Source organism: Pipistrellus kuhlii, unplaced genomic scaffold (genome assembly GCF_014108245.1).
Source record: "Pipistrellus kuhlii isolate mPipKuh1 unplaced genomic scaffold, mPipKuh1.p scaffold_m20_p_70, whole genome shotgun sequence".
Classification (NCBI taxonomy): Eukaryota; Metazoa; Chordata; class Mammalia; order Chiroptera; family Vespertilionidae; genus Pipistrellus; species Pipistrellus kuhlii.
This window is the reverse complement of record NW_023425574.1, coordinates 40,796-52,500: the sequence shown is the minus strand read 5'-3', so window position 1 is coordinate 52,500 and position 11,705 is coordinate 40,796. Positions and strand designations below refer to the sequence as shown.

General features: G+C 64.7%; 1 protein-coding gene across 1 annotated transcript in view; it reads left to right on the top strand.

The window, feature by feature from the left end:
* TSHZ3 (teashirt zinc finger homeobox 3) overlaps positions 1-5,603 on the top strand; it is a 17,750-nt gene extending 12,147 nt beyond the window's left edge. Inside the window, exon 2 of the mRNA XM_045575839.1 lies at positions 1,260-5,603. Within this exon, the coding sequence (XP_045431795.1) occupies positions 1,260-4,507 (3,248 nt within the window). The 3' untranslated portion in view covers positions 4,508-5,603. The remainder of the gene's footprint in view (positions 1-1,259) is intronic.
* The last annotated feature ends 6,102 nt before the right edge of the window (positions 5,604-11,705 follow it).

The window sequence follows — 11,705 nt, the reverse complement described above, 5'->3', positions numbered from 1 at the left end:
GCCAGGCCGGCGGCCAGCTCCCCTTGGGCTTCAGGTTGGGACTGGCCACAGGGCCCCGCGTCCTGGGGATCCCGTGGGCCAGTGACGTCCGCGGCGCCCTGTCCTCAGCAGCCCCTCAGAGTCGGGGCCCGGTGGGCTCCACTGGGAGCACCCACCTCCCTGGTGCAGAGAGTGAACAGGGCGCTGTGCTCTCGGGGCCCGCGCCCTGGGCCCGAGCCCCCGGAGCCACGGACCCCCCCCCACCCCCACCTGCTTGGGACCTGCGTGCGGTCACACACGGAGAGGCAGGGTCCCGGGGTGCCGGGAGGTGGTGCGGAGTGAATATTGACAACGTCGTCTAAAGAGCAAACACTCTGACATTTGTAAGGTCCGCGGAAGGTCTTGTATATATTGACACAGCGGCGTGAGCGCTGCATGCCAATGGCCGAGTGTGCTCTGACCTCACCTGCACCCGTGCGTGTGTGTGTGTGTGCGTGCGTGCGTGCGTGCGTGCGGGAGGCGGGCGGACGGCCGGGTGGACGGACAGCCGGGAGGACAGACAGCCGGGTGGGCGGCGCAGGGCCGGGCGGGGCTGGGTCCGTCTTCCCTCCCGTCAGGAGCACTCCGGGGCCCGCTCTCGGTAGGACACGTCCGCTAAGCTTCCAGAAGACCGGCTTTTCCAGAGGATAGGAGGGGAAAAAGCCACACAATCTCATCTTTAATTTACTTCCATTGGTGCACTTCCTTTTTACTTCGTAAACATTTTATTGATGTTTTTGTCCTTTATATTTATTAAAGATTGAGCCTCAAAAAATGTAATGAGTAAAAAACGCTTGCTTAATTTAAATGGTGAATCTTGTCTGTTAGGAAATGCATTAGGGGTAGGAGAAGCATAAGACATATTAATTGACAGACAGGAACTGCTGTCTCTGAGGTTGATACGAGTAATTTATTACTTTAGGAATGAATGCCACCTCCAGAACGTGCTTCATTAATTTCAAATTTAGTTTTAATTTCAAGCTGTTGCCCCTTGAGAAGAATAAGGTGGCAAATTACGTTTGAAGAGCAGATATTTTTCTGTACTCCGAAGAAACGCCGCGCTGTAACTATTTAATTTTACAAATAAACGTGCCCGCCGGCCTCACGGCGTTTCCCCGGGAGCTGAGAAGATACTCCAGGTAAGGCCAGCACCCACTAACGCTCTCTTCTCTTTCTCTCCTCCTCCCGGTCTCTCCTCTCTCTGTGGCACCCGCCCCGCCTCCCCACCCGTCACCGCGCAGCCTATGTCTCCGACGAGCTCAAGGCTGCCGCCCTGGTGGACGAAGAGCTGGACCCCGAAGGGAGCCCGGCCGATGGGGAGCCCTCGGCCAAGTACGCGTGCCCCGAGAAGGAGCTGGGCAAGCCCTGCGCCAGCTACCAGAACTCGCCGGCCGCCGAGTTCTCCGGCCACGACCTGGACAGCGAGTCCCACATCAGCGAGGCCAGCGACCGCATGGCCGACTTCGAGAGCGGCTCCGTCAAGAACGAGGAGGAGGCCAAGGAGGGGGCGGCGGCCGCGGCCGCGGCGGAGGAGACGCCCGCGGCGGACAGCCTGGAGCAGATGAAGGCCGTGTACAACAACTTCCTGTCCAACTCCTACTGGTCCACCCTCAGCCTCAACCTGCACCCGCCGGCCGCGGAGCGCAACCCGGGCAGCAGCAGCAGCAGCAGCAGCAGCAGCAGCAGCTGCGGCAGCGGCAGCTTCGACTGGCACCAGAGCGCCATGGCCAAGACGCTGCAGCAGGTGTCGCCGAGCCGGGCGCTGCCCGAGCCCAGCCTGTTCAGCACCGTGCAGCTGTACCGGCAGAGCAGCAAGCTCTACGGCTCCATCTTCACGGGCGCCAGCAAGTTCCGCTGCCGGGACTGCAGCGCCGCCTACGACACGCTGGTGGAGCTGACGGTGCACATGAACGAGACGGGCCACTACCGGGACGACAACCACGAGGCGGACAGCAACAACCCCAAGCGCTGGTCCAAGCCGCGCAAGCGCTCCCTGCTGGAGATGGAGGGCAAGGAGGACGCCCAGAAGGTGCTCAAGTGCATGTACTGCGGCCACTCGTTCGAGTCCCTGCAGGACCTGAGCGTCCACATGATCAAGACGAAACACTACCAGAAAGTGCCTCTGAAGGAGCCCGTCACGCCCGTGGCGGCCAAGATCCTCCCGGCCGCGGCCGCCGCCGCCGCGCGGAAGAGGGCGGCCGCGGAGCCGGAGCCGCCCAGCTCGCCCGACTCCGCGGGCGGGACTCCCAAGGCCGCGCCTGCCGACGCGGGCGACGCGCCGCCCAAGAACGCCAACCCCTACATCACGCCCAACAACCGCTACGGCCACCAGAACGGCGCCAGCTACGCCTGGCACTTCGAGGCCCGCAAGTCCCAGATCCTCAAGTGCATGGAGTGCGGCAGCTCCCACGACTCCCTGCAGGAGCTCACCGCCCACATGATGGTCACCGGCCACTTCATCAAGGTCACGAACTCGGCCATGAAGAAGGGGAAGCCCATCATGGAGGCGCCCGTCGCGCCCGCCGTGGCCACCCTGCTGGACGAGAAGGTGCAGTCCGTGCCCCTGGCGGCCACCACCTTCACGTCCCCTTCCCACACGCCGGCCAGCGCCTCCCCCAAGCTGGCCGTGGAGGTCAAGAAGGAGGCGGACAAGGAGAAGGCCGCCGGCCCCGACGAGCAGCCCAAGGACAGGGACAAGGCCGGCGACGAGGAGGAGAAGTACGACATCTCCTCCAAGTACCACTACCTGACGGAGAGTGACCTGGAGGAGAGCCCCAAGGGCGGGCTGGACATCCTCAAGTCGCTGGAGAACACGGTGACCTCCGCCATCAACAAGGCGCAGAACGGCTCGCCCAGCTGGGGCGGCTACCCCAGCATCCACGCGGCCTACCAGCTGCCCAACATGATGAAGCTGTCGCTGGGCTCGGCGGGGAAGGCCGCCGCCCTGAAGCCCATGTTCGGCGGCGGCGAGATCCTGTCCCCCGCCAAGAGCCAGAGCCTGGTCTCCCCGCCCAGCAGCCAGGCCTCGCCCATGCCCAAGGCCAACTTCCACGCCATGGAGGAGCTGGTGAAGAAGGTCACCGAGAAGGTGGCCAAGGTCGAGGAGAAGATGAAGGAGCCGGAGGGCAAGCTGTCCCCGCCCAAGCGGGCCACCCCGTCCCCCTGCGGCAGCGACGCCAGCGAACCCGTCAAGATGGAGGCCTCTGGCGATGGCGGCGGCGGTGGCTTCCGCAGCCAGGAGCGCAGCCCCAGCCCCCCGCGCGAGGGCGGCAAAGAGGCCAGCCCCCCGGCGGCGGAGCCGGTGGAGAGCAGCCAGGAGCCGGGCAAGTCCGCGGCCGGCAGCCTGAGCAGCACCGCCATCATCACCGACCACCCGCCTGAGCAGCCCTTCGTGAACCCGCTGAGCGCCCTGCAGTCCGTCATGAACATCCACCTGGGCAAGGCCGCCAAGCCCTCGCTGCCCGCCCTGGACCCCATGAGCATGCTCTTCAAGATGAGCAACAGCCTGGCCGAGAAGGCGGCCGTGGCCACGCCCCCGCCCCTGCCGGCCAAGAAGGCGGACCCGCTGGACCGCTACTTCTACCACGCCGGCCACGACCAGCCCATCGACCTCACCAAGGGGAAGGGCGACAAGGGCTGCCCGCTGGGCTCGGTGCTGCTGTCCCCCACGTCCGCGTCCCCGGCCGCTTCCGCGTCGGCCGCGGCGGCGGCCACGGCGAAGGCGGCCGCGGTGGTGTCCTTCATGGCGAGCTCGCCGCTGCGCGAGAACGCGCTGTCGGACATCTCCGACATGCTCAAGAACCTGACGGAGAGCCATGCGTCCAAGGCCTCCACCCCCTCCAGCGTCTCCGAGAAGTCCGACGTGGACGGGGCCACGCTGGAGGAGGCCGAGGAGGCCACGCCGGCGCAGAAGCGGAAGGGCCGCCAGTCCAACTGGAACCCGCAGCACCTGCTGATCCTGCAGGCCCAGTTCGCGGCCAGCCTGCGGCAGACGGCCGAGGGCAAGTTCATCCTGTCGGACCTGAGCCCTCAGGAGCGCATGCACATCTCCCGCTTCACCGGGCTCTCCATGACCACCATCAGCCACTGGCTGGCCAACGTCAAGTACCAGCTGCGGAGGACAGGCGGGACCAAGTTCCTGAAGAACCTGGACACGGGCCACCCCGTGTTCTTCTGCAACGACTGCGCCTCGCAGATCCGGACTCCCTCCACCTACATCAGCCACCTGGAGTCGCACCTGGGCTTCCGGCTGCGGGACCTGTGCACGCTGCCCGCGGAGCCGCTCGGCGGGCAGCCGGCCCAGACCAAGGCGCCGTCCGAGAAGCTGCTGGCCGCCTCCTCCGAGGAGGACCTGGGCACCTCCTACCAGTGCAAACTGTGCAACCGGACCTTCGCCAGCAAGCACGCCGTGAAGCTGCACCTCAGCAAGACCCACGGCAAGTCCCCCGAGGACCACCTGCTGTACGTGTCCGAGCTGGAGAAGCAGTAGCGGCGGCTTCCGGCCGACAGACCGCGGTGTGGTCCGCTCCGGGGAGGCGGCGCCCGCCCCGCGGCCGCTCCGTCCCGCCTCCGCACGCACACAGGCCTGGTCCCCCGGCCCGGTGGCAGCGGGCGGGCGGCTCTGTACGGCTGTGCCGTGCCGATAGGGCTGCGTGGTCGGAGGCGGCCGCTGGTGACCCGGAAGGCCGGCGCGCAGTGCTGTGCTGGGACTCTGTGTAAATGGGAGTTAGTCGTGAGCAGTGATGCTCCGAGCTGCATGCGTAACAGACCATTTAACGAAGCATTTGTACCGAAGCCCGTGCCCCTCCATGCAACCGGAGTGCGCGCGCCTGCTCCTCACCCTTCATCGTCAGCCCTCCGAGGACTCCGAAGCACTTTTGCATTCGTTTGGTTAAAAAAAATAAAATAAAATAAATAAAATGATAATAATGTTATGAAGCTCTGTTTTGTAAACTCCTTACCAGCTTCATTAAAATTAATAATATGAACCTCCCTTTATGCAGATCTGCAGGGGTATGACACGCCTTGAAATTTAAAAGAATATTATTTTCACATTGAAACATGAATGTATATGTTGTACAGGTTTCAGACTCTCTGATGAAGAATGTGATTGTGGTTCAATGACCTTTCCCTGCATTTGCAGCAGCAGTGTTTTCTGTGCCCGCTGTGCTCCGGGCACACGCTGTGCCTGTGTATAGTGTATATTCCTGTTTCCTTTTTTAAGGTCTCTGGGTTTTGTTTTGTTTTTGTTTTTTTTACATGCAAACATTGTAAATTATACAGAAGATACCACAGATAGCATTTATAAAGTATACAGAAACATTATCTGAAAGCAAAGTATGATTGTTTGTTTTGCTACCCAGTACATCTATATTGATAGAGGTTCCCGTTTAAATTATACATATTTATTAGCGCCACGCCATCATTTGTCCCAAGCAGTCTGAGCGAGCGAGGCCCGCGCTGCATCCACGGCCGGCAGCATCCTGTAACTATTTTGCACACCGTTTTTTAAAGGTATTTATTAGAACCCCGAGAACGCTCACCAGGAACTCAGTGCTCCAAGGGTTAAGTCTGTTTGAAAAGGAGACAAGAAAACAGAGAGAGAGAGACTTGTACTGTATTTCCTAAACGTTGACGAAGCCTTTAAGATGTTTGTACTGTAATACTTTGCCGCGGCCGGGGGCCGCCCGCCCCACCACGTACCAGCCCCTCGGCCGCTGCCTTTCTGTTCCCAACGGTAACTTTCTGTTTCCTCCTCCTAATGATCCTCCCGGATCCCACACGCAGCTTCATCTCCGGGCCGTGAAAGGTAACCCGTGGTTACCGCTCTCCCGGCGATCCCGCGCCTCCCGGTTTTGGCAGTCCGTTTGCAGCCGTAACTGACAGCTGACACCCGTGTATACAACCTCGGCATGTACACCGCCCCGCCCCCGCGCCGCGCGCCCGCGTCCCCGCTGACATGCACCACGTCCTGTGACTCCGCTCAGCCCCTTTTTCTACGGCAGCATTAAACCGTCTTTTTGCTATAATCCTGTGTCGCGTTCACAATTATGTCTGCAGCGCGCCCCGGCTGACGGGCGCATTAAACCGGAATGGCGCGCGGTCTGTTCGCGGCCGGGTCTGCCAGGTGCTGGCAGGCGGGGCCGCGGTCCATCGGGGGCGTTTCCGTGAATCCGGGCGCGGGGAGGGCAGGGACAGGCTCTCCCAGGCGGCACGGCCTGCACGCCGGAGGGAAAGGCAGACATGGGCACGCGGGCGGCTTCCCTCCGGGCGAGGGATGCTGCAGATCGGGCATCCGGGGTGGCACGGGGTGGGGTCCATCTGCCCGCTGGGTGTGCGGAGTCGGGGCCCTGGGCCCTGCCGGGCAGGCGGGAGGTGAGGTCTGGAAGCCTGCACGTGGACGGGATTCCCACGGAGCAGCGGACAGTGGGGGGACAGGTGGGGGCGGGTGGGGGCGGGCCCAGGCTCCCTCGCCAGCACAGACGCTCCCACGGGTGACGAGGCCCAGGATGGGCCGGGGAGGGGGCGGGGAGATGGGGAGAGCGTTTATGTGATCGGCACAGCTCCTGTGAGTCCTAGCACCCGGTGCCAACAGGCCCGGCGCGCCCCGTCAGGCTGTGAGATGCCTTCATTCCGTGTGCACACCGCCCTCGCCGTTCAGGGCACCGCGCTCCCACCCGGAATCACACCAGGTGCCGCGGCCGCCACATGATGCAGGCACGCCTCACCTGAAACAGATCCTCCTGTTAACGATGGAAATGAAGCCCTTCGGGGTGTTTGGCAACACGCCCACCGCCTCCCCTTCCTCCCACCCTCCTGTCACTGCGTCCCGCATCCTGTCTGTGTGGCTCGGCGGCAGCCAGCTCCCGCCCACTCAGTGCGGGTTCCAGGCTGGCCGTGACGTGGGCGGTGCCAGGTCCCTCTCCCGCGGCCGGTCCCTGGGGGCAGTCCGTGTCCATGTGACCCTGAGCGCTCTCAGGGCACAGACACGCCCTCGGTGCCTCTGCACCTGCTCCCGGAGCCTGGGTGGAGTTTTTGGCGGTTAAATATGGTGGGTTTATTAGACTCTGCAGTCCTGCCGCTGACAGATCAAACTGACAACACTTCCCTCACCGTGGCCGGTGCACCTGGCGGGCGGTGGGGCTGTGCTGCTGGGGGGGCCTGGAGAGTTTGGGAGAAGAACCTGACACCTGCCCAGCCCCTCTTTGCCCCGCTTCCCACCGCCCCCTCGGGACTCCCATTCGGGCGGGAAGTGAGCAGGTCCAGTCCAGTAGGTGGCACGGTCGCTCCCTCGGCATCCGGCTCAGAGCCGAGGGGGTGGGGGGGAGGGACACGCTTGTGCTCATGGCCCCGAAGTCCATTCACCCCCAGGGGACGCGGTGCCCGGGCAGCGGGGGGCCTGGGCCGGTGCACACCTCCCTGCGGTGACGGCCCCCAAACCACACAGCACAGGGAGCGGGCGGCGGGGCCTCAGCCCGCCTGGAAACGCGAGGCCACTCAGTTCGGAGTCACAGGACGCCGTCCTGGCTGGGGGCGCGGGGAGGGCGACTCACCCCAGGTGTGCGGGCCCCACCTCGCCGCCCGCCGGGCCCGCCACAGTCCCCTGCCCGTCCGCAGCCCTCGCCTCTGCACAGTATCTTAAAATAACACGGGTGATAAATGTGCGATTTAACTAATTTATGGTGCTCCGATGTGCTCAGGGCTACATGCAAGATGAAAACCTCAAATGGAGCTTGAACAGCTCACTTCACAACAAGAAATCAATATGCCACATCGTAGCTCCCGCCAGCCGGCAGGCAGCAAAGCCGCACTGCAGCCTCCGCGCTCGGGGGCGAGGGCCCGCTAATGAACCGAGCCAGCGTCCGGGGCGGGCGGCAGGGACCGGCCCCGGCGCCTCCCTTCCGTCTTCCGAGCCCCGGGGCCACCCAGGAGGAGCGGAGGGTGCGGCCAGTCCCCTGGAGGCCCAGCGAGGGCAGGCCGCGGGCGCTGCAGGCCAGGGCGGCTTCCCCTTCCGACCGCGCGGCGAGGCCGGTCAGCGCCCCACCCAGCTGCCCCCGCGCCTCGGGCCTGCTGTGGCCACGGTCACGGAGAAGCCAGGCCGGCCGAGCTCGGTGAGAACGGGAGGCAGGGGCCTGCGTGGCGACCGCAGCCGCAGGGAGGAGGCGCCTGGAGCAGAGCCTGGGTGAGGGCCATCGTCCCCGAGGCTCTAAGTCATCCCAGGGGAAAACCCAACCACAGCATCTTTTCAAATTCCTCCGGGCGGCTCTCCTGGAATCGGAAAATGGCCGTTGCCTTGTCGTCTGTTGGTTACTTGGCACAAAAACAGCAGCACGCTGTGTGTAACAGGAAGCAGTCGTGAAAATGGCAACGCACACGCCCCAGCACCACTTGTCAGTAATGAGAACTTTGGAACAATGGCCATCATCACCCCGTCGGCTGTGGAGACATCACCGTTCTCACCGCCAGAGAGAAACGCCCGCCTTCTCTCCCCGGGATTCGCTAGGAAGCACGTGAGATCTCTGGCCAAAGGGAGCCTGGAACGCGTCTCCCTGGGCCGCGGGCCAGCAGCACCTCCGAGCGGAAGCCAGCCGGGGACCGGGAGCGCCGAGCCTGGCACCACGCGGTGAGGGGGCCTGGCTCTGCGGACACTCGGCTCCCGGCCGCTGTCCCGTGGCCACGGCCACGTCTTCGCAGAAAACGTCCGGGAAGAGGTCTCCCCGGAGGACCTCTCCTCCGGGTGCGGGTGCGGGTGCGGGTGCGGGTGCGGGTGCGGGTGCGGGTGTCCTGGCGAGAGCGGGACGCACGCCCAGCCAGGGCGGCGCTGCCGTGCTGCCTTCCTGGCGCTCCCTCGGGGCCGAGCAGGGGCCTGTGCTGGCCTGGGCACCGCCTTCCTATCCCCAGGGCTTGCCCGGAGGCCGTCCCCAGCAGGGGGCGCCCCAAAGCCCCTTTGGGGACCACACCCCCTGCTCCACCAACACAGGCCCCTGGACCGCGTGCTGGTGGCTCAGGTTTGACTCTGCCAACGTCTCCGGCTTCCCGGCTCGGCTCCCTGGTCCTGGCCGAGGAGCCGGTGTTGGCAGCGCGAGTTCTAAGGATGAGAGGGGGGGCTGCGGCCCCGCCCTCTGTGTGCCGCCCCGGACGGGGGTGCTCTGGGTCCGAAGACAGCGATGATCGCGGGGCGCCCCCTCCCTGGAATCTCAGCCACGCTCCGCCCGGCCCAGGTGCCTGTTTCCTGTCTGGCCGAGCTGTCCCACGGGAGCCGCATTCATTTAAAAAATGGATGAAATCTCATTCCTCGGCGGCCATGGCCCCATTTCAAGGGCTCCGGAGCCACATGAGGCCGGGGGCGGGGGTGGGGTGGGGGGAAGGAGCTGGGGGTGGGGGCTGGGGGGGCAGGGGGGAGGGGGTGGGTATGGGGGGGAGGGCAGAGGGGAGGGGGAGGAGGGTGGAGGGAGGGGGGAGGGGTTGGGGATGAGGGTAGGGGGGTAGGGGGAGGGTGTGTTCCCCATTGTCACAGGAAGTGCGAAGGGCATTGCAGTCGATTTCACTCAGAGTCAGAACTCGCACCCCTACGATGTGGGCACCCCGATTTTACCCATGTGGGTGCAGGCAACATTCTCCCTGCTCGAAGCCAAGGACACTTAATTAAAAATTGTTAAATGTATTTGTTATTAATTTCAGAGGAAGGGAGAAGGAAACATCAATGAGAGAGAAGCACTGGCCAGCTGCCTCCTGCACACCCCTTCCCTGGGGTTTGAGCCACAACCCAGGCCTGTGCCCTGACCCGGAATCGAACCGTGACCTCCTGGTTCAACGTGTAGCCACGGAGCCACGCTGCTCAAAGCCAAGGACACACATAATTGACCTCGAGCATAAACGTATTGGCAGCAGAGCAGGCACCAGCTGACCGTACTGATCACGGCCCTGCTGAGGGTGTTACCTGGGCTGCAAACTCCGAGCCCAGAGCTCGCGTGGCCATGGCCGTGGCCGTGGCCGTGCTCTGCCCCGAGCGATGGATCACAGTCCCCGTGCGGCTCTTTTCCCCAAGTGGACTCCAGTCCTTCCGTGGTCTGTGGGGCTCAGACGTGGCCTGTGGCTGGCGTGGCTCCTTGCCCCCACGTGTGGGGCCCTGAGAGTCCCCTGCCCGACGGGCCTGCGGACCCCGCCAGGCGGCAGCAGAGTGGGGGTGTCCATCCTCTTCCTTTCACAATCAAGACGTATAGATAGGACTTTGGGAATGACTTTTTAAATTTGGAGGAATCCGTTTCAAAAATTATTGCACTTCAACATCTCAGGTCCATTATTTTCTGCCACAGCAGGATCGGGGACACATTTACGACCGCCATAACCGTGAGTTAGCGATCTCCCAGGCCGAGTGAAAGGAAATTACGAGAAACCGAAATCTGTTTTAATTGGAGCGTTTATGGAAAAAGGGAGTCGGAGCGGCTGCTCTCTCTCTCCCCGGGTCCCTGGCCTCACCTGTGCCGGCAGCCGGGGCCGTGGCCGTGGCGGGCAGGCGGGCAGCAGGCGCGGAGGGTGGGCGTGGCCGTGGCGGGCAGGCGGGCGGCAGGCGCGGAGGGTGGGCGTGGCTGTGGTGGGCAGGCGGGCAGCAGGCGCGGAGGGTGGGCGTGGCCGTGGCCGTGGCGGGCAGGAGGGCTGCAGGCGCGGAGGGCGGGCGTGGCTGTGGTGGGCAGGCGGGCGGCAGGCGCGGAGGGCGGGCGTGGCCGTGGCCGTGGCGGGCGGCAGGCGCGGAGGATGGGCCGTGGCCGTGGCGGGCAGGCGGGCAGCAGGCATGGAGGGTGGGTGTGGCCGTGGCGGGCAGAGTGGGCGGTAGGCGCGGAGGGCGGGCGTGGCCGTGGCGGGCAGGCGGGCAGCAGGCGCGGAGGGCGGGGATGGGCGTGTCCCGAAGGAGGCAGTTTCTTTGCCTAAAAGCGGAGGTGCCGGGGTTCCGCCTCGGTGCCTGACGCCCCGCGGGCTGACGGACGGGCTGACGGACGGGCTGCGCCTCATCAGGGCTTGTCATCCTCTAATGAATATCGTTTAAATTGCTTTGTCTATCGGGGAGCGGGATGTCGATTTAATTTGTGCGTGTGTTTGAGCTCTTCTGCTTGGCTGGGCGAACAGAGAGCCGCCTGATGGAAGCCGCACGGTGACAGTGACGGCTCCCGCACCGTCAGCCGGTCTGAAGGCGGCAGCGGCAGCCTAGACGGAGGCAGCGGGAGGGAAGGGGGCTTTTCAGCCGGCCGGGCAGTGCGGCCGGCTGGGCAGTGCGAGCCCCTGGGCAGTGCGGCCGGCTGGGCAGTGCGAGCCCCTGGGCAGTGCGAGCCCCTGGGCAGTGCGGCCGGCTGGGCAGTGCGAGCCCCTGGGCAGTGCTGCCGGCTGGGCAGTGCGAGCCCCTGGGCAGTGCGGCCGGCTGGGCAGTGCGGCCGGCTGGGCACCCCGTCCACACCTTTCACAGCCGCGCAGAGTCTGTCACTCAGGGAAAGGCCGCACACAGGAAGTCCCTCCCCGAGGGTGTCTGGGCCCAGGCCACATGGGGCTGACCGCGGACGGAGGCTGTGGCCAGGGGCGGGCTGGGCGGCAGCTTCTCTTCCTGCCCCTCTGGCCTTCCCACTCCTGCTGGGCCGCTGTGGCCGCCGGCGGCCAGGCTGGGAGGGCCGAGGGGGCGGGCGGCCCGCAGCCCCTCG